General features: G+C 42.4%; 1 protein-coding gene across 1 annotated transcript in view; it reads left to right on the top strand.

The window, feature by feature from the left end:
• The first annotated feature begins 3,843 nt into the window (after nt 1–3,843).
• The window catches only part of LOC137628499 (U3 small nucleolar RNA-associated protein 15 homolog), a 57,270-nt gene continuing 38,070 nt past the window's right edge, over nt 3,844–23,043 (top strand). Inside the window, exons 1-4 of the mRNA XM_068359654.1 lie at nt 3,844–4,035; nt 6,377–6,469; nt 19,899–20,083; nt 20,874–20,997. Coding sequence (XP_068215755.1) covers nt 3,949–4,035; nt 6,377–6,469; nt 19,899–20,083; nt 20,874–20,997 — 489 coding nt within the window. The 5' untranslated portion in view covers nt 3,844–3,948. The remainder of the gene's footprint in view (nt 4,036–6,376; nt 6,470–19,898; nt 20,084–20,873; nt 20,998–23,043) is intronic.

The raw sequence follows: 23,043 nt of genomic DNA, 5'->3' as shown, positions 1-23,043 counted from the left end.
TCTCTCTCTCTCTCTCTCTCTCTCTCTCTCTCTCTCTCTCTCATTATATGTAAAAAAGGTTAGTATACGCTAAATCTCTCTCTCTCTCTCTCTCTCTCTCTCTCTCTCTCTCTCTCTCTCTCTCATTAGATGTAAAATAGGTTAGTATACGTGAAATCTCTCTCTCTCTCTCTCTCTCTCTCTCTCTCTCTCTCTCTCTCTCTCTCTCTCTCTCTCTCAGTTTAGTTAGCCTGGGGATGTTTGTTATTTACTTTCTATAATACAGCTAGGCTATCTTACCTCTTCAATTATATTTGTTTCGATTTTTTTTTTTTAATTTTCAACTCAAATTCTAATTAACGCTAACATTGTGACTAGGGTTAAATTTAAGCTACTTTGATTAATATTGATTGAAATATTAATGATAATAATAATAATGATGATAATAATAATGATGATAATAATAATAATAATGACAACGAGGTTGATAAAAAGATAAACATTGTGAAATAATTCTTGGTACCGTGCATAGTTCCCACGACTAATTGATAATGAATTTTCAACTCAAATTCTAATTAACACTAACGTTGTGACTATGGTTAAATTTAAGCTACTTTGATTGATATTGATTGAAATAATAATAATAATAACAACAACGAGGTCGGTAAAAAGATAAACATTATGAAATAATTCTTGGTACCGTGCATAGTTCCCACGACTAATTGATAATGACAAATCCTGAGAAACAAAGGGTGTTCGTTCCTTTATCATAATTCATATTTCCCCCCATTAGCATTGTCTTCCCTTTAAGTCTCTTTTTTTTATAGTTTATATATGAAAGATCTGTTTTAATGTTGTTACTGTTCCTAAATTATTTCATTTTATTATATTGTTTTTGATATAGATTTATTTCCTCATTTTCCTTTACTCACTGGGCTATTTTTCCCTGTTTGAGTCCTTGGACTTGTAGCATCCTGCTTTTCCAACTAGGGTTGTAGCTTAGCCAATAATAATAATAATAATAATAATAATAATAATAATAATAATAATAATAATAATAATAATAATAATAATAATAAAACTTTTTGAAAATGTTTCTCTGCTGAAGTTTGACATAGAGTCTCGCTTCATAATTTATAAATATATTGAGTTCAGCATTTTTTTTATTCTATATTTCCTTTCTTCGCTGGGCTGTGGCATTTTGTGTACCCAATTAAAGTGTTAATATTATCATTATAGGGATTTCAATAATTGACAACAGATTTTGTCAATGTGTAAGTTACGAAGATTGGTGAAATTATATAGTTGTAAAACATTAAAACGTGTATTATTATTATTATTATTATTATTATTATTATTATTATTATTATTATTATTATTATTATTATTATTATGATTTGTTGTTGTTGTTAGCCTATTATTATTATTATTGTTGTTGTTGTTAGCCTATTATTATTATTATTATTATTATTATTATTATTATTATTATTATTATTATTATTATTATTATTACTTGCCAATCTACCACCCCAGTTGAAAAAGCAGGAAGCTATAAGCCCCAGGGTATGTAAGATTATCTTTTCTTTAATCCAATTACAAAGTTCAAGTTGTTAGTAGGACTCAAATATGCGTTTTAATTTTACCATTTCCCTCTGTATGTAATCTGGGATATTGTGAATTACATAGAGGATTGATAATTTACTCAATCTAAAAAAAAAAAAAGAAAACCTCGCAAGTATAATGTTTGAACAGCAGAAATTGTCATATTACCCAACAGAAAACAATATTAAAATAAAATATAAAGAAATCATTGTGCTGAAATCAGTCTTATAATGCATGGTAAGAGACACGTGGTAAGCTTACTTTTTAAAAGGGTAGATCTATTATTCTATTATACAATCGTCCACAACTTCATTATCAATGTTTTTAATATATATATATATATATATATATATATATATATATATATATATATATATATATATATATATATATATATATATATATATATATATATATATATACACACACAAAATTATCCTCCATTTTACACTGTTCCTAAAGAACTAAATCATTTTCCTGTTAATTTGATGTATTTTATACGAATAGGCTATTTAACCGGTCCCGGTAAAATAGACAAACCTGCTTTTAAGCTTATTTTGCCGGTCCGGTAAAATAGACAAACTTGCTTTGAAGCTTATTTTGCCGGTCTCAAACAAATATGAGTATTTTATTGTTTTATAGGTTCCTGGCAATGTTGCAGGCAAATGTATGAAAAAGTACTAAGAAAGAAATGATCTAACAAGTTAATGTACATTCCACTTTTCTATGTCCCTGCCATATTGTCACATATTTGCACTCTGATTCAGTCAGTCAGTTGAACATTTTGCCACTGACTAGTTGCTAAACGTTGGACTATGAAGAACTACAAAACAGGTCACCGGGTATTCCAGCCCATAGCTGACAGTATTCCTGAACCTCCAAGCATCAGTTTCACTAGCAAAAGATGTCACCAGACTGTGAATGATAGATATAAGAAGGGTCTTCTACTTGGGCAGAAACTAGCCTCCCTAGCTTCTGAGTATAGCCAAGACTATGAGCAAAGATTGTGTGTGCTAGAGGATTTAGTAAAGATGTGGGAAGTAGGAAAACAAGCTGCAGTTGTTAAAAGTTATTGAGCATGATCTACCAGTGATTATCATGCCAATTGACCATAATTTCAGCATCACTGAATGCACAAAACAGGATGAATTGCCAGATATACAGAATTCTGACTTAATACCTACAGGTACAGAATTATCTGCAGCCGAGGGTGAAACAGAACCACCCACTTTTACTGAGAACAGTGCAGTTCCAGAACCTGCTAATCCTAAATTAGACAATGTCACTTTGCCTCCAAAAGCCAAGAAAAGGGGTAGACCCAAAGGGTCAAACAATAATGTTCTGGGAATTCCAAAGAAAAAGTCAAAACTTGATGAGCCAACTCCATTCATCAAAGAATCATCTAATGGCAGGGATCTACAGGTACTCGGCTACTTTGTAAGTGACAAAGATGCCATCCGTACCATGCGTGGAGAGGTTCTCTCTAAAAATGTGGTAGAACAAAACCCTTCTTCAATTCCAGCAGCATGTCTGGATGAAAATGTTTCAATCCATAAAATCCGCCGATATTTTGATTCAGACTGTTGGAAAGCTGTGGAGCATGTTTATGAAGCCTCAAGATTGTCAGCACGGTGGACGTGTGAGCTCTGTAGTCAGGATTTGAGCAAGATGGATTCTGTGGTCTGTGACTGTTGTCTTCAGTGGGTGCACCTAAGTAAAAGAATCCTCCCGAAAGGAAAGTTTTGGATTTGCAGAGACTGTTATGCCTAAAGGTTCTAAGACAGCTGTATTTATTTTAATAATTGATTAAAATAATCTTTTTAATATATTTTTTTTAATTTTTAGTGAACAAGATTCAAAATTATCTTTAAAATTATATAAATAAATTTGTTCCAAGTGTTTTGTAATTTTTTAGTTTTATTTAATTATTTACCGGCAAAATAAGCTTAAAAGCAGGTTTGTCTATTTTACCGGGACCGGCAAAATAAGCTTAAAAGTAGGTTTGTCTATTTTACCGGGACTGGTTAAATAGCCTCTTCCTATTTTATACATAAAAATAATTTTGTTATTTTGACAATACTTTTAAAGAAGACTTGAAGAATCGCGAAAAGTCAGAGACGAATAATAGAAAATCGAATTAAGCCAAATGTTACTGCTTACATATCAATGTAAAATTAATATTTAAAAAGTGTATTAGTTCACAGAAAAAAATATAATGAGAAATTATAAGGGAGAGTCGTTACTAAACCGACCTCCGAATTACTACTACTACCACCATACTCATGCTGTCGTTTTAGTTCACGTTACAGTTGTGAGATTTCAAATATTCTTATTTTATGTATCAAATAACGTTAATAAACTGTAATCATGGCGTCTTTTAAGAGGATTGAGACGAGGTCTTTTAAAAATACAGCCAAAGCAACTGCAGATACCCAGTACTGGAAGAATCTAGAGGTAAGTCTCGTTTTATGTTAGTCTGACTTTTGTTACCTACCTTAGGGTAAGTTATCTCTACTTAGGGTCGCTTACCTTTGGGTAAATTATCCCTACTTTGGGGTAAGTTGTCCGTATTTTAGGTCATTTACCTAAGGGTAAGTTAACCTCTGCCTACCTTAAGTTAGCCCTTATTTAGGTCACCTCTACAATTAGGTAAGTTAGCTTGACTTAAGGTCACTTAGCTTATGATAAGTTAGCCCTATTGTAGGTCACTTACTTGAGGATAAGTTAGCCTTGGTCTCAGGTTAAGTTAGCCTTACTTGGTGAGCTAAGTTAGCATTGGCCTACCTTGGGTTAAGTTAGCCCTAAGGTAAATCACCTACCTTAGAGTAAGTTAGGCTACTATAAGTCATCTACGTAGGGTAAGTTAGCCCAACATTAGCTTGAGTTGCACAAGGTAAACTTAGTTCTCGGCTTATCTGTTTTGACATTGTACGGCTATATTTGGTATTATTATAGTTACGGACGGTACAACATTTGCTACTAAAAAATGGTTATTTCCTATAGAAAAACGTCAATTTTCTTAAAAAATGTCCCTTACACGATTAGCTAAAAATATACCCCGTGCCAAAACAAATTCAAAATATGCTCTATAAGTCTCATATTTTACAAACTGTTTATTGCACTGATTTATAATTTTGTCAGCATTTTGACACCATGTGTGTTTCATGATAAATGAAGTATTCCGTTGAGACCTTCTTGTTCGTCTTCATCATCACCCACTCTCAATTGTGTAATCACTAATTGGTCTTCGCTCAACTGGGTTGTGCTTCGCTCGCAGTTAAGAACTATCCCGTTGTTCCTTTGTTTTGACAAGTGGTACATGTTTTTCTACTCGGATCAGCCACGTTGGTGAAGGTTTTGGTGTTACTTCAATGATGTGATTTAATCTCTTAATTATGTTGGTCATCTCTTACCTGCGTTTGTCTTTTAGTCATATGGCCGTATCAATAACTGAATACTTACATCAATGGAAGTCCAATAATCTCAACAACAGCAACGTTATTTAGGGATTCCAATTTCCCCCTCTGAAAGGGACTTATTTTCCTCAAAAGCACATATTAGACTTTTTTTTTTGACTAACTCATATTACGTTAACCTAGACCTATAGCGAAACTTTTATTTTTGTCTTTCCTCCTAACAGATCTCGGGTAACACTTTGTCCTCTTAAGCCCTTGCCCTCTCTAGGTCTCTCATTTGTCAATTCTAATAGAATTGTGTCAGCGATAATTATCAGCATAAATGTAAATTAGTGGACAGGTTACTATTAGCGGCATGAAAAATGGTCATGACAATTACATTTTCTGTTCCATAGCTAACTGCATCCGCTGATATGCTAGAGTTTTAAAGAAAGTGCTGCTAAATGATTAAATTTTATCATAGCTAGCATTTGAAAGCCATTACAGCTGTGCCAGGTACCAGTTAACCCTTTTACCCCCAGGCTATTTGGAAATTTCCAACCCTTAACCCCCAGGGGATTATTTTTTTCCCAGCACATTTTGCAGTATATTTTTTCTAAATTGCTCGTACAGGCTTAATTTTTGTCATAGAGAGGTCAGGTTGGTCTCATTCTCTTGGAAAATGCCTGAATTTTCTCAAAAAAATATAAGAAATATGAAAAAAAAAAAATTTTATAGCATTATTTTGCAAGGACGTACCGGTACGTCCATGGGGGTAAAGGGATGGCTTTTGTGAAACGTAGCAGTACGTCGTTTGGAGGTAAAAGGGTTAAGTGATAACTTGAGACGAGGTGAATGCAATGAACTTTATTAATCAGACATCAAGCATAAATACCAGGACTTGGGAAAAAGAACGTCGCAAAAATTCAAACAAAGTTAAACATGAGCTATCAGATTTATACAGGTTGGTGTATTGACAGTGCAGGGAAAAGCGAGTGATAAGATAACAATAAAAAATGTTACAGTGTACGAGCGTGTATGAAACATGTTCGGTACACGGCACTATACTTGATTTGAAAATAATTTGATAGCTTATATACAGCTGTTCTATTTTGATGCCATTACTGACTTGATATATTTTATATTTTTTTCTTAATTTTTCATATATACAGTACTTTATGTGTTATATATCTTGTTCATTTCTTCTCTGGCTCTTTTCCCTGTTGGAACACTTGGTTTGTAGCATTCAGCTTTTGCAACTAAGTGCTAGTAATGATAAGAATGACTTAATTACTATACAACTTTGAAAATTAGTAGATTTTTTATAGGTATAGTATTTAGAGCCTAACTTGCAATCAAAAGTTTATAAAAAGCTTTAAATTTCTTTCATATCTTTTCAGTTTCCTGTGACAATCAAGGAATTCACAAGTATTGACTCCATAGATATTAGTCCTGTGGAACCCCATTACATAGCTGTTACTTCAGGACCAAAGGTAAGTTTTTAAAGACGTACAATATTTCGTATTGGCACTAGGTAGTCAGTAGACGTTTATGTTTTGGGACAAGGGATTTTATTCCTTGGAGGGTATTTATCATGAATTTATATCTCAGTAATATAAGGACTGCCTTCAAGGTTAAGATAAGAATATAGTCAGCATTTCATGGTCAGTTATCTTTTTTAGGTACACTAAATTCAGTTGAAAGAATTACAGTATTGTATCGTGACTGCAAATAAATTGTTTTATCAGTATGAAGGGTACTTTGCGGAAATTTTATCACACTGTTATAAGATATTACCAGACTAGTGTTTTAAGCCGCCCGTTGAGATACTACCACTAGAGAGGTATTGGATCCTTTGACTGGCCAGACAGTATTGCATTGGACCCCTCTCTCTAGTCACGGCTTATTTTTTCTTTGCCTACACTTACACGGAATAGTCTGGCCTATTCTTTACATATTCTCGTCTTTCCTCATACATCTGACAACAATGAGATACTTAACACTTCTTCACCAAGGGGTTAATTACTGCACTGCAATTTGTTCAGTGTACTCTCCTCTTGGTAAGGGTAGAAGAGACTCTTTAGCTATGGTAAGCAGCTCTTCTAGGAGAAGGACACTCCAAAATTAAACCATTGTCCTCTAGTCTTGGGTAGTGCCATAGCCTCTGTACCATGGTCTTCCACTGTCTTGGGTTAGAGTTCTCTTGCTTGAGGGTACACTCGGGCACACTATTCTATCTTATTTTTTTATTTTTTTTTTCTTCCTCTTGTTTTTTTTTGAAATGGTGTGTTAGGCAGGCTTAATAGAAGGGCCATGGATGCCTGGTGGTTTATCAAGAGGTTGTCTTTTCCTTTTTCTGATTTTTTCTTCTCAAAACCATCCTTACTGTCCTCCCTTCAGTTGGAGTGGCTATCCTGGAGGGTATTTAGCCTTGCATGGTGTATCGGCTCCTCCATGTTGACCAGTTTTTCCGACTTTTTACTATAGTCTATGGATATCATCAATCACTTTTATTATTATTCTGTACATATTGTTTTTGTTTTAATTCTTGTTAATCTAGTTTTTAAGTATGATGTCTCTTTTTTATTTCTATTAATTCTTATGCTGTCTGGAGACATTGAGCGAAATCCGGGACCAGTACGTCCTAGATTTCGTCAATGTCGTCTTCTGTATTGCAATATTCGTGGTCTTCATGCAAATATCCGAGACCTTACAGTTGCGTCCAGACAGTATGATATTCTTTTGTGCTCAGAAACTTTGGTTTCTAATATGAGGCACTCATCTGAGCTCCTTATAACTGGTTTTAAGAAGCCAATAATGCTGAAACGTGATTCCATTCCTAGGGCCAGGGGAATGGCGGTGTATATTAGGACTGAGTACCCTGCTTCTCATAAGTCCTGCTATCAATGTGGATGTCTTGAGATTCAGGTAATAAAAGTTTGTGGCAGGCATAACAACTTTTATTTGTGTTCAATCTACCGGAATCCAGACATGGATGATTCTATCTTCGATTGTCTTCTTACCATTATGGCTAAGATACAAGAAGATGATAGAAAGGCTTCGTTTGTCTTTGTTGGTGATTTTAATGCTCACCATAGGGAGTGGTTGAGTTCTATCTCTCCTACCGATCGCCATGGCTTAAGAGCTTTAGACTTTGCCTCGGAATCAGGCTGTGAGCAAATCATAAATGAAGCTACTCACAGGTCTGGTAATTGCTTGGACCTCGTATACACTGACTCCCCTGGCGTTATAACTAGTAAGGTTGGTTCTCCAGTCGGGACTTCTGATCATGCCTTGATTTCATTATTAGTGAAGACTGAGCAGCCTGTCCCTGATATATCATATTCTTGTAAAATTTATATGAAATCCCAAGCAGACTGGAATGGGATTTTGCATGATCTTTTGTGCTTGAATTGGTCACAATTATATAATAGTGTAGATCCTGTTGTCCCTTTGAATGAGAATCTAGTCAACATAATTGATAGGCGTATCCCTTCTCGTGTGCTAAGGTACCGAATGAAGGACAAACCGTGGTTCAATGATGATTGTAGACGTGCTTATTTGGAGAAGCAGGAGGCCTATCACCTTTGGAAGGGTAACAGATCAGATTTGACCTGGAACAACTATACTCAGCTTCGAGCTTTTGCTCAGAGAGTTTATGCCTCAACTGAAAAGGAGTACAATTTAATCATAAAAGAAACCCTCTCTGGTACAACTCAGGAACATAAATGGTGGTCTACCCTTAAATCTGCACTCTTTGGTGTAAATGCAACAGTTCCTCCTTTACTTAAACCAGATGGCTCAGTCACTCACTGTCCAAGGGAAAAGGCAACCCTTTTGGCTGATGTTTTTGACAGTAAACAGAGTAATGAAAAACTTGAACTTCCTCATTCCTGTTTTCCTGAGGCTAAACTAACTAGTTTAGCTTTTCGATCTCGTGAGATTAAAGCTCTGTTGATGGACCTTGATGCTTATGGAGGTGTAGACCCTAATGGTATTTTTCCTTTGTTTTTTATAAAGACAGCAGATTTCTTAGCTCCAAAGTTATCTGTTATTTTACGCAAGTTAGCAAGAAGAGGAGCTTTTAGCACTTGTTGGAGAATTGGTAATGTTACTCCTCTATGTAAATGTGTTTGTGGTAGCTCAAGTCCCACTGATTACCGCCCAATTTCCATAACTCCCATATTATCTAAAGTTTTTGAACGTCTTCTGGCAAAACATCTTAATAGGTTTGCTGAAGGTAATCATCTATTCCCTAGTTTGCAATTTGGTTTTCGGAAAGGCCTTGGAGCATGTGATGCCCTTCTTACAATCTCCAATGCAGTACAGAAATCCCTTGATTGTGGTCGGGAAGTTCGTATGATTGGCCTTGATTTTAGTGCTGCCTTTGACCGTGTTAATCATGAGGCCCTTGTTTTCAAACTGAAACAGTTGGGAGTGGGTGGGTCGTTTCTTAGCATTATTATTGATTTTTTAAGTAGTAGATCTCAAAGAGTTGTTGTTGATGGGCACCATAGTGAGTATAGGAATGTGATATCCGGTGTTCCACAGGGTAGTGTTCTTGGCCCATTACTTTTCATACTATATACACATGACATGTGGTTTGGCCTAGAACATAAGCTTGTTGCATATGCAGATGATGCTACTCTCTTTGCATCAATTCCATCCCCTGAATGTAGATCTGGGGTTGGTGAATCCCTTAATAGAGATTTAGCTAAAATTAGTGCATGGTGCAAATTATGGGGTATGAAGTTGAATCCTAACAAAACTCAAAGTATGATTGTAAGTAGGTCAAGGACGGTGGCTCCTCAACATCCGGATCTCAGTATTGATAATGTTTCTTTAGATTTGTATGACTCTTTCAAAATTTTAGGCGTGATTCTTGACAGCAAATTTACTTTTGAGAAACATATAAGGTCTGTGTCTTCTTCAATTGCACAAAAAATTGGCTTATTGAGAAAGTCTTTTAAGATATTCGGTGATCAATCTATTCTGAAGAAGTGTTTTAATTCTTTTATTCTACCTTGTTTTGAGTATTGTTCTCCTGTCTGGTCTTCAGCTGCTGATTCTCATCTTAATTTGTTGGACAGAAACTTACGGTCTATTAAATTTCTTATTCCTGATCTAGATATTAATCTCTGGCACCGTCGATCAATTAGTTCATTATGCATGTTGCATAAGATTTTTCATAACTCTGACCATCCTTTACATTCAGATCTCCCTGGACAATTCTATCCTGTTCGTAATACTAGGCAGGCAGTTAATTCTAATAGCCAGGCCTTCTCCATCATAAGACTCAATACTACGCAGTACTCTAGAAGTTTTATTCCAGCTGTTACCAAGTTGTGGAATGATCTTCCTAATCGGGTTGTTGAATCAGTAGAACTTCAAAAGTTCAAAGTTGGAGCAAATGCTTTTTTGTTGACCAGGCGGACATAAGTCTTTTTATAGTTTATATATGACATATTTGTTTTTGACGTTAATAGTTTATATATGACATATCTGTTATGACGTTGTTACTTTTTTTAGAATGATTTATTGTTAATTTGTTCTCTTCAGTTATTTATTTCCTTATTTCCTTTCCTCACTGGGCTATTTTTCCCTATTGGAGCCCCTGGGCTTATAGCATCTTGCTTTTCCAATTAGGGTTGTAGCTTGGATAGTAATAATAATAATAATAAAGGCAAAGAAATATTAATTAGAAAATTGTAATGATATGAAATTGCTTTTAGTTCCTACACAAATACAAACCATGACCTTTAATGGGAGTTCAATCGGTGAAGTTGGAGTGATGGTTTAAATTTAACATTATGCTTATAGCTACTAGCGGGTAGCTGGTAAACCTTGCCTACCTGTCGGCCAGCTAGACACTCTTTTTGACAAGCTGTATGCGCATACTGTCTTGTTGCCTCCTGAATCTTACCTATCTAATTTTTTTTCTCGTTTCAGTGATAATTGAGGAGTGTAAGGATAAGTTATTATGTCCATGTAGACCTGAAAAAAAGTCGCCACCATCTGTAGGTTTTTTTGCCAAAGGTCCGACTACTCGCAGTCATCCATTTGTGATGAGGGCAGGTCGTGGCCACTTCTGCATTGGGTGTTGTAATAAAGAAGAAAGTGTCTTAGAGGGAAGCTCTTTTGCTCCTTTTCATATGGCATTTCTCGACCTGTTGTCTCTCTTGAACTCTCTAGGGCTATGTCATCTGGATGAGATCCTGGGGGACAAACCCTCAGATTACTCTCGAGGGGTTCTTCAGGTAAAGGTAATACTCCTCAGCCTTTGCCTTTTGACACTACTGTTGATGTACCGACCAATAACAGCGGCAATGACCTGGACCAAAGGCAGTTGGGGCCAACCTTGGGGCATTATTGGTGCTCTGTAGACAGGAAAGCTTCTGAAGGTTTTGGTCTCCACCAGCCCCTTTGAGGCTTTCTCCTCTGATTTTGCCATCTGCTGGACCTGATTAAGGTGCTGTGAGACATGTCACCCATTGATGCAGTCTTTTCTGCTATACTTTACTTAGTTTACTTTAAGGGCTGCTTTTCAGGTCTTATACTGCAGGAGAACCTTGCTCTCTACAGGACCTTTCGTAAATCATTTTATCGATCGTCTACAATACTTTCCAAGGGATCATCGTTGTTGACTTCTAATCTCTTTTTTTTTAGTTTTTTCTTTTCTTCTAACGCTGATCCTTCAAAATCAAGGGTATCAGGCCCACTCTAGCTTTCAGGAAGAACCTGCCATTGATGTAGGTTTTGAAAGCAAAAGTCTGTGAACGCCAGATGACCTTCACATCCCACTACCTACGAGATTATACCCACAAGGTCTATTTTGGCTGCTCAGCAGGTTGGGTAGCCAGCCTGGCTCCCTCATGGGACGACCCGGGGTTAGCCTCAGGGCGCGTATGCCTCCACCTGAGGTTACCCCTCATAGAAAACAGGACTAGGGTAAACTACACAAAACTCTGGTCGGTTGGGAGGAGATCCCAGATACTCCTAAGAAAGTAGTTCGAGGTAAGTACTGTTAGGAAAAATACAAATTACTTAAAATTTGTGATGTTTAAGGTAGGGATTTTGATACAAGTCTAGATTAAAAGTTAGAACGATTTTGCTTTCTACTTTTTTCTTTCTCCCTCCCGTGGAGATGAAGTCTTGCCCGTTATGAGCTGAACCAGATGTTTGATACGGATGAGCTTCATTACCGAGCAACTTTTTTTTTGGACGAAGATTTGTTATGAATTATCTCCCCCATCATCCCAGACGAAGAGGATGATTGATAGAATAAATGCAAACCCATTTCTTGTAATGCGTATACATTCGCACAATTTATCCCTTATGAGGATATAAGTTCTCCTGTGACTGTGTATTATTTACACTTTTTGGGGGTCTAATCTAATACTTGTGACATCTCCATGCTCAGGCTGTTTGGAGGTTAGCAGGAGTCATCAAAGTCATCCCTATGCAGGACCAGATGCTCTGACATTTCATGGGAAAGTTATACCTCCCAGATTTTGGTTCATGTGGACTCCCTCCTGTGTAAGGATGAGTCTCATATTTACAGTTCCTGCATCAAGCACCTCGAAAGTCCTATGCCTAAGGCCAAAAGGGATTTACTAGCTGACTGATGGGTGAGCCTCTTACCTGCCACCATCCAGTGGTTATAATTACCTTATAAAATTTTAATGAATTGGCTGAGGTTTGTATAATTACGAAAATAGAATTGTTCCAACACGAATACTTACCTCGAACTACTTTCTTAGGAGTTACCTGTAACCTCCTCTCTACCGACCAGAGTTTTGTGTAGTGTACCCCCCACCCCGTTTTCTAAGGAGGCCTACCCCCGGCATTAAGGAATGTGCCCCGAGGGTAGGCTTATCATAGGTCGATGTCCGGCCGGGTCAGTCTCTTCAGTAAGTTCTCTGGTCACGACGTGTAAACACGTCGCCCTCGTTCTCTATCGATCCTTTGTGTGCGTTCTGAGTGTCTCACGTGTTCCCCGCGTGGTAACTTGTGTTTCCTGTGTACTGTTCCCGGGTGTTCCTGTGTGTTCACCTTCCACCCTTGTGCTTACCCAGTGTATTCCTTGATTCCCTTCAAGGAATTAATAGCTGAAGGGAACAATTTAACAATAAATCATCCTTCCTCCCCTTATCCTCTGTGTTCGTCGTGTAGGGGCAGCTTATGTTCTCCTACAGCCACGTGTCAGGAGTGCTAGTCCTGGAACGTAGTGCAGTGGGTGCTCTTCGGCACCAAGAGGAAGAATGCATCCAAGAGGTCTCATACGAACACGAGCCTCTCCTCGCCACTTACTTCACCCGATGCCTCGTCGAATAGAGCTTCTTTATACAGCCATCTTCCCCTACCCAGAGTAGGGGACGAGGTAAGTCAGTTGCGGGGAAGTGCCCATTGCGCTTCCCCAGGAGTTTGAGTGGGTGCGGTATAGCACTAAGAAGAAGTAGGCGACGAAGAGGTCGCCTAAGAAGACTAGCGCCCCTTCCCCCCTTGTTTCGCCGGGCGTCTCGTCTGACAGAGCTTCCCTACTACCCTCCCCTACCCAGAGTAGGAGACGAGGTTGGTCCGTTGTGGGGAAGGTAACTCCTAAGAAAGTAGTTCGAGGTAAGTATTCGGGTTGGAACAAATCAAAAATTTTAAGTAATTTTTGTTTTTCCTGACATTCTTACCGAGAACTACTTTCGGGAGTGTGTTGGGAGACGGAGTCCTGGTGCAAGCAGGCCACGTCTCCTCTGATGACCCCATGTGGGGGAAAAATGTCCCTAATTCTTCTCCAGGCTCTTTGGCGTATTTTTCAGTCACTTCTGCAGCCGAGGGCGTCGCCGAGAAGGAGCCTCCCAAGTCTGTATTGCAGCGTTCCCCGGACCGGCAGCCCAGGGATTTCTCGCCACGAAGGCTTCTCAGACGCAGATATAACCCTCGCAGGGAGAAATGCGAGAAGGCCTCTTCAGGCAGGCGTAAGGCCGCGAAGCTTCCGGTTCACCCCGCCAGCGGGGGGAACCGTGCTTCCTTACGGGCAGCCTGGCCGAATCAGCACAGCTGGTTCGGCCCTCGGACTTAAAGGAACGGTTCCCTCCGTCGGGTCAGCCCATGGGGATCCGCGTCCTCGTCCCCCAGAGAGAATACACGAACGGTAGTCCTCGACGGCACGGCGATGCCGGTTCTGACCCCCGAACCTGGTGCGGAGGCTCCCGCCGGGGAAGACCGGTACCACCGCAAGGGAGTGCCTGGTATTCCAGAACCGAAGCGCCCGGTGGGGAGTGCCCGGTGACCCGGCTCCTCGGGATCAGGCCGTAGGAAGGACTCTACAGGTAGGCGTAAGTCCTCGAAGCCTCCGGTTCACCCCGCCCAGCGGGGGGAAACGCGCTTCTTTTCGGGCAGGCTGACCAAACCAGCCCAGCTGGTGCGGCCTTCGGGTCGGAAGGAACGGTTCCTGCTGTCGGGTCAGCCCACGGGAACCGCGTCCTCGTCACCCAGAGCCCTTGAGCGGACGAGAGTCCACGCTGAGTCGGCGATGCCTGCGTTAACCCAGGCCCCTGGTGCGGACGTCCTCGCCGATGCAGTTCAGTACCTCGGTAGGACGGCACCCCTGGCTCCAAGAACTAGACGTCCAGCCGGTGTTCCCGGCAACCCAGCTCCCCGGTCCCAAGCCGAGACCTCGGCTGACGGGAGGGAGGGTTCCCCAACGGAGGACTCGGCCTGTAGGAGGGTGGTTGGCCTTATCAGGAGGCACCATAAGATTGAGGAACCTGCATCTACGGACGAAGACTACTGGAGATCAAGCCTTTTACGGATAATGCAGACCCCTACCCAACCTAAGACGTCTCTAGCGCTTCCTCTAGCCCGAGATCTGGTCCTAGGACAAGAGTATGTGGACAAAGTGGTGGCTAGTAATGCCGAGGCCCCCATTGACATACTGGGTCAGGGCGTCTCAGAGGATAGAGCTTCTTCGGCCCCAGTTTGTTTCTCTCCATCGGAGGCCTCCATGATGGAAGAAATGTCAAGGGATCTGGTGAACGTCTCCTCTTGGCTGGACTGGTGGGCTTCCACCTTAGTAGGAGTACAAGCCTTGTTCGACCCCGAGGACCCTGACCAGCAGAGCCTCCTGAGGGAACTTATTACCTCCGGGGGTAAAACCTTAAAGTTTTTAACATACCAGTCGCTCGCCTTGACAGCTAACTGGGTACTCCGCAAAAGAGACACCGTACTGGCTAAGGTGTCCCGGAAGGTTCCAGACAGGGAAGCGCGGGCCATGAGGAGCCTACCCTTGTGGGGGGAGTCCTTGTTTCCCCTGAAAGAACTAGAGACCATCATGGAGAAGGTCTCGAAGAAGAAGGAGTCTAACACCCCCAGGCCTACGCCTTCTAGGAGACCGCCTTACAAGAGGTCCGTCTCAGATAGTGCCGCGACGGCCCAGGCCTCTCCCAGCACGACGAGGAGAGAGGCTCCCTCTTCCTCCTGGCCCTCAGCGCCTCAGCCCCCGCGTAGGGGAGCTCCAGCATCCTCAAGCTCCTTCAGAACAGGTTACTCTGCTTCTAGGAGAGACCGTTCAGGCCGCTCCTCCAGAAGGAGATAGAGTGGGAGGCCCCCTATCCCCGCCCAAGCCTCGGGTTGGGGGATGCCTCAGACTACATTGGCAAACATGGAAGCCTCACGGAGCGGAGCCTTGGACAAGTGTCCGTACTAAAGGAGGGCTACAGACTACCGTTCTTAACAGAACCACCCCCTCTTATCCCGGCCAGCCGGGCAGAATGGCTGGCTCCCAAAGACCCGTTGAAGAAGACCGCCCTTCAAGAGGAGGTGTCCTCCATGTTAGAGAAGGGCACCATGGAAGAAATTCTTCTCCCAGGCCCGGGTTTCTACAGTCGTCTGTTCCTAGTAGAAAAAGCGACAGGGGGGTGGAGACCGGTTATAGATCTGTCGGCTCTCAACAAGTTCATCAAGAAGACGGACTTCAAAATAGACACTCTGAAGTCAGCCCTGCTGTCCTTGAGGGAGAAATAGACCTCAAGGATGCCTACTTCCAAATTCCGGTCCACCCCTCAGGTCGAAAGTTTCTCCGGGTAAAATGGGGTTCCCAGATCCTGCAATTCAAGACCCTTTGCTTCGGATTGTCAACAGCGCCCCAGGTGTTCACGAGAGTGTTCACGACTGTCTCAGTGTGGGCTCACGAACGAGGCATTCGCCTCATCCGATACCTGGACGGCTGGTTGCTTCTTTCCTCCTCGAAGGACCTCTTGGAGGAACAAGGGATGAAACTCCTCCAGTTTTGCAAGGATCTGGGCATCGTAATCAACCCGGAAAAATCAAACCTATCCCCATCCACCAGAATGAACTACTTGGGAATGACGTTAGATACCATTCTGGGAAAAGCCTTCCCTTCGGAGGACAGAATAAACAACCTCATGAATATCATTCGGCCGTTCCTGTCGAAGCGCCCCAGGAGAGCGAAAGACTGGCAGAAACTGATAGGTCACCTGGTCTCATTGGAGAACTAGTTCCCCAAGGGAGGGTAAGGCTCAGAGCCGTACAATGGAACCTGAAGAACCTCTGGTGCCAACTGGACTCACAACAAGTTCTAGTCCCAGTTCTACCAAACACGAGACCCTCCCTGGAATGGTGGCATTGCCGGTCGAACTCACTCAAGGGGATGCCCTTCAAGAGCGACCCCCCCGAGTTACTACTGTTCACAGACGCCTCCAACCAAGGGTGGGGAGCCCATCTCCTCGACGAAACAGCACGAGGGACCTGGTTGGACGGGGAAAAGAAACTCCACATCAATGTCCTGGAGTTGAAGGCAGTCCAGAAGGCTTGCCTACACTTCGCGAGTCTGCTAAATGGAAACACCGTGGCGTTGATGTGCGACAACGCCACGGTAGTGGCATACATAAAGAAACAAGGAGGCTTGAAGTCGAAGGAGTTGTGCGATCTCACCATAAAAATTCTAGATTGGGCAGAAGAGAACCAAGTGGTGTTGTTAGCAAGGTTCATTCCCAGGAAGAAAAACGTACTGGCCGACGGCCTCAGCAGAGTGGGCCAGATAGTAGGGACAGAATGGTCCCTTCTTCTGGAAGTAGCCAAGCTCATCATCCAACGTTGGGGTTCCCCGGGGATGGACCTCTTTGCAACAAAACTCAACGCACAACTCCCCGTATATTGCTCTCCTGTACCAGACCCGAAAGCAGCCTTAGAAGACGCCTTTCAGCACAAGTGGGACAATCTAGATGTGTACGTTTTTCCCCCTTTCACGTTGATAAGGCAAGTGCTCAACAGAGTAAGGACAGCCCGAAACCTAAAGATGACTTTGGTAGCGCCCTGGTGGCCGGAGAGAGAATAGTTCGCGGACCTAAAAGACCTGGCGAGTCAACCACCGTGGCCTCTGCCCGACAGGTCAGACCTTCTGCATCAACCTCATTTTCTCAGGCTCCACGACAACCCACTCTCCCTACGTCTTCACGCCTGGAGACTATCGAGCGGCTCCTGAAGAAAGAAGGATATTCTTCATCTACGGCTAAGAGAATGTCGCTATACCTGAGAAAGTCGTCAGCCGCGGTCTACCAGGCTAAGTGGGCCTCCTTCACGAAGTGGTGCTCTGAGAAGCGCATTAAACCTCTTAAGGCCTCTGTCCCAGACATAGCAGATTTTCTGGTGTTTCTTAGAGACAAGGTGGGAATGTCAATCCCAGCCATAAAAGGGGTTCGGTCCGCCTTAGGCCAAGTCTTCCTCCTGAAGGGCATCGACCTGGGGGCCTCGAGGCACATAGTGATGCTTGTCAAGAGTTTCGAGCAGTCCTGCCCCCTACAGGCGAGTAGGGTGTCCCAGTGGGACTTAGCCAAGGTCCTGAAGATGTTGTGTGGTCCCCCCTTTGAACCATTGAAGGATATCGTGGACAGAGATCTCACCCTCAAGGCCGTCTTCTTCTGGCCTTGGCCTCCGCTAAGAGAGTGGGTGAGATCCATGGTCTGTCATATGACGTTTCTCATTCGAAGGGGTGGAAAGAGTATCCTTCAAGTTCGTGCCTTCTTTTGTGGCTAAGACTCAGAACCCAGCAGTCGGGGATCCGAAGTTCGAAGGTTTTTCAATACCTGCCATCCCTAGGACGAGTAATGCAGAAGATTTGAAATTATGCCCTGTACAGACAATTAGAAAATACCTGGAAAGAACAGCTCATCTCCGCCCAGGCATCAAGAGCCTCTGCGTATCCACAGGTATTAATAAGAAACAAGTGTCCAAGAACACCATTTCCTTCTGGTTGAGACAAGTTATTGCCAGAGCCTACAAGGAAGAAGGCATAGCAGTGCCAGGCACCTCCGACCTCATGACATCAGGGGCCTGAACACCTTAGCCTTTTGAGAAAAACATGGCAGTGGGTCAGATCCTGCGAACAGGTACTTGGTCGAACCAGTCAACCTTTACTGCCCATTACCTCAAGGACTACTCGAGGAAGTCCTTAGACGGGTTCTCCATTGGAACAGTCATCTCCGCCCTCCAAGCGGTGTAACGGTAAAAGCCCCAGGCGCAATCACGGCTAGCAACCGGTAGGCACAAGTGCGGTTTGCTTCCTAGCCTTATCGGGGAGTACCAACTGATACCATTGGATAACACATTCTTCACGACTACGCTACTGGAAGAAGCATCAGAAGAAGTTTTTCAAAGGGTGAGTACTTAGACACTAACGTGAACTCTTTTGTAGTTACCCTCGCATCTGTTTTCTAGTAGGTACCGTTATCCCTGGGCCTCTTGGCCTCCGCTTCCCGGGTCAGGGGGTCAGAATAGCACTCCCGCCTCCTAAAGTGTAAGTCTCCTAAGAAAGTAGTTCGAGGTAAGTATTCGTGTTGGAACAAATCAAAAATTTTAAGTAATTTTTATTTTTCCTAACATACTTACCGAGAACTACTTTCGGGTAATGGCCCTCCCTTCCTTCCCCGAGTGCCTCTCTTCCCTTGCAAGCATTGTGCTAATCCAATAGAACTTACTGAAGAGGCTGACCCGGCCGGACATCGACCTACGATAAGCCTACCCTCGGGGCACATTCCTTAAAGCCGGGGGTAGGCCTCCTTAGAAAACGGGGTGGGGGGTACACTACACAAAACTCTGGTCGGTAGAGAGGAGGTTACAGGTAACTCCTAAGAAAGTAGTTCTCGGTAAGTATGTTAGGAAAAATAAAAATTACTTAAAATTTTTGATATTACAGTACAAGTGGTTTAAAATTTTTGGATTTTTCCTAGCTTTGCATATTTGAGTCCTTAAAAGATTTCAACCCCAATTACCCCCTCTCAGTTCCAACTCGAAGAACAAAATTGGCTATTTTGTGACAGGCAAGTTGGTGGCTTTTCCCCCTTGGGCTATCTCTTGTTAACCAACTACCTTGTTAACAATTTAATTGCTGTTCTAGAGCAGCTATTGGAATATACCTTTTATAAAGAACTCAGGTTTGTAAGTACAGTATAGGAGAATTATAAATCTTCAAGTTTTTTCATTTTAACCACAAAACTGTCACACACGCAGGAAAACTAGTGATCTGCAAAAAAAAAAAAAAAAAAAAAATGTGATAGAAAAGATTTTTTTTTTTTTAGAATATAGTTATCCAAGTTATCTTATATACAAATTGACTGGACTTCTAGACTTCCTTTACTCCAAAATTAACATTAGAGACTTATAGTAAGACTTTACCCTACAATTTTTTTACTAATAGTTTTTGTGTACAGTACAGGACTGTATTACCAAGTTGTTACACCACAACCTAAGATGCTTCATTTGACTATTAGTATGAAGGTATACTATTTGTAAGACAGTACTTTAGGTTACAATATTCAAATATGTCATTTAAACTTGGATATAACTGTATTTTTTTGGTGGGGTGCAAATTTTATAGACTGTCCTTTATGCTAAAACTATGCATTCTTATAGGTCGACGTGTACCACCAGCAGACAGCTCAAGTTTGGCGTAGTCTCACAAGATTCAAGCGGCTAGCCTATGGCGGAAAGTTCCGTAAGGATGGACAGTTGATTTTAGCGGGCTCGGAGGACGGAGCAGTGAAATTGTTCAACCATCGTCAGAAGCAGTTGCTAAGAATGTTTAAAGGTCACAATGGGTAGGTGATACTTAACCTTTCTCAGCTAGTCCTAAGACGTGATTTGTAAGTTTTGCTTGCACTAAAGACATTATATTTTGGTTTGGTTTATTTTTTGTATGTAACCAGAATTACATAGAGCCATGTGGGATTTCTTACAAAAACTTTTTATCAAAACTAGGAAAAAGTGACTAGATTTTGGGAGAGAGAGGAATTGAATTTTTAAATGAAAGGAAACTTTTTAGACATGGATGGCTTATTTTTGTGGGAGGGCTGTAGTTCCATATACAGTATTCATATATAAGAAGCTCCGAAAGGTATTGATGATGCATGTCTTGAGAAGGTGAAATGCAGGCAGATTTTATTTTGCAGAAAAATAATGCCATGAAAGAAAACTACTTTTGTAATTTAGACTATTGTAAGCTGTTTCTTTTGTGAGGTACTGTATAAGTTGTACCAGTCTGTACATGGGCAATACCTCCGAGACGGTGCTGAATGACACGGGTCTAATGTCTAGCCTGTGGCTAAAATTTTGTTATGTAATTCCATCCATTGAATAAATTGCTAATCTGGAAGGTCATGTGTAGTTGCCCTCATCAGTTACCACTGTGTATCCTAGAAAAAAGGCTAAATACCTTTCAAATTTGTAATTTTAAGGATAGCTTAATGCATGCTTTATTCCTGTAATTTCTTTTAATTAGGTAGATTTCACTACAACAGTTTAAAAGTTGTGATATCAAAGGAAAGTTCTGATTTCTTCTTACGTGTAGTATAAGTAAATTTTTTCTTAAATATTTCCATTATTTTCCAGACCAACACACAGGGTTGACTTCATCCATCAAACTCCGCAAGTCGTTACATTTTCTGATGACAAAACTGCCAACCTCTGGGATATAGGAGATGAAAAGAAATTATGCACTTTATCAGGGCACACGGTAAGTTTTATACTTCTTTACCTGTACTTGTTTTCTTATTAGACATTTTAGATTAGTTCTGTAACTGGAATAAAAACCTACGTTATTTAGAGGTATTAATTTCGGTGAATCTGAAATGATGAGCCATTAAAATATAGCGAGGGTTAACTACTCATTCTGTTAGTTAGCATAGGTAGGGGGGTTAGCTTACTACTGCTCGAGCTCACACACCGGTGATTTAGCTCACTTTGCTTTTGGCTCGGATGTTGAACAGTCGTTGCCGTTCTTCATCCTCACCAAGTTATATTTTGGACTGCCATTAATACTTTTTGTTTGTGCGTTCTCTTTAATAGTGTGTGTTTGTGTTGACTTCTGCCGACCATGTATACCTGCCCCGGGCTTGAAGGCCGCCACTGCGAACCTTAATGTCGGCCCTGATGTCCTGCCTGCAGAGGTCAATAGTGTGATAGTGGTAATAAGTGAGTTCCGGGAGTTGTTTGCCTCCCAGTGGGAAAGGTTTGGGCGACGGAGGAAGAAGAAGTCAAAGCAGGATATTTCTACTTCGAAGGTTCCATTGAAGGAAAAAAAAAACCAAGACCTCTTCTAACGCCTCCCAACCTTCCTCCGAAGCTTCTAGTAGTTCGAGAGATGATGTTGCTTCCCCTAGTGAAGCGGCCCCACCTCTCCCCCCCGGGTGAAGCCTTGTCTATGTCTTCTGTGTTATAGGTGTGTTTGTCCTTGGGGCTTCTGGGTTTGCCCTTCAAGGACTCCTTGTGGCCACTTATCCTCCACAGTACGAGTGTGCAGCCGTCATCAACTTCGGAGGTATATCCTCTAACTCTCGTCGACGTTGTGGTGTCAGGCATCTTCTGTGGCCGCTGCCGACACCCCTGCCCCTTCAGACTCTCCAGCTGTTGTTGCCGACTACGTTTCCCCCGTTCCAATTCATCTTTTGAGGGGGAAACTAAGTCCATCGTATGTCTCTCCTGTGAGTGTTTTTCTCCCTGGGAGAAGTTCTCTCAAAGAGACTCCTCTTCGGAGGACTGCTGCTCAAGGTCAGCTTGCTGATCCCACAGCCCCTAGAGGGCGTCTCCGTCGCAGAGCTCGCCCTCCGCTTCATCATAGAGGTTGCCCATCACCATCGGTGAAAAAGCGCCTCTTTGGCTCTTCAGCCTTGTCTTTACAGTCGTCCCCCGCAGAGGAGCCTCCATTTCAGTCGTCTTCTGGCCCTCGACCTTTGCCCGTTCCTGGTCCTTCTCCTGATGATGCTGCCGCTAGTCCTAGGACTTCAGCCCTGGATTCATCTGCGGATCGTTCTCGATCCCCATCGTTGGATGTTCGCCCTTCCAAAGGGCACATCCCTGTCTAGTTCGACCTTCCAGCCGACCTGCTGACCTGCCGTCAACGTTCCTGTCTTCTGTACATCCTCTCGATGTTCTACCTAAGCGTTCAGCTGCGCGCCAACGCTCTCCAGCTCGTCAGTGCCCTACAGTACATCAGCGCTCTCCAATAGCACGTCAGCGCCAGCCTGCCCTCCAATGCTTTCCAGGGCATCTTCTCTCTCCAGCATATCAGTGCTCTCCAGCGCTCCGACGTTTGCATGATCGCCAGCCTTCTCCTGCTTGTCCTCGTTGCCCCCCCAATGCCCCAGCGATCTCCCAATCGCCAGCGCTCTCCAGCGCAGCCCCGCCGTTACAAAGAGTAGCGTTTGCCAGAGCTCACCAGCGCTTGCCAGCCAACCTACGCTCGCCAGTGCAACTGCTCTCTTCAGCTCAAGCTTATCGGTGTTCTCATGCGCAGCCTCGGTCTCTGGCTCGCTAACACTCTCCTGCATGAAAGTGCTCTCCAAACCAAATGCTCTCACCTGTACGTCACCGCTCTCCCAAGTGCCAGCGCTCTCATGTGCCAAAGCTCTCTCCAGCTCATCAGCACCCTCTGGCTCGCCCGCGCTCTCCTCCTACGCATTCTCTGGAAACTGCGCACCAGCATCATCCTGTGCAGCACCTTACTGCGCAACAGCACTCTTCTGCGCACAAGCGCTATCCGGCCCACCAGAGCTCGCCAATG

This window comes from Palaemon carinicauda, chromosome 36 (genome assembly GCF_036898095.1).
Source record: "Palaemon carinicauda isolate YSFRI2023 chromosome 36, ASM3689809v2, whole genome shotgun sequence".
Lineage (NCBI taxonomy): Eukaryota > Metazoa > Arthropoda > Malacostraca > Decapoda > Palaemonidae > Palaemon > Palaemon carinicauda.
The sequence above is the reverse complement of the archived record's forward strand: the minus strand, read 5'-3'. Positions and strand labels throughout refer to the sequence as shown.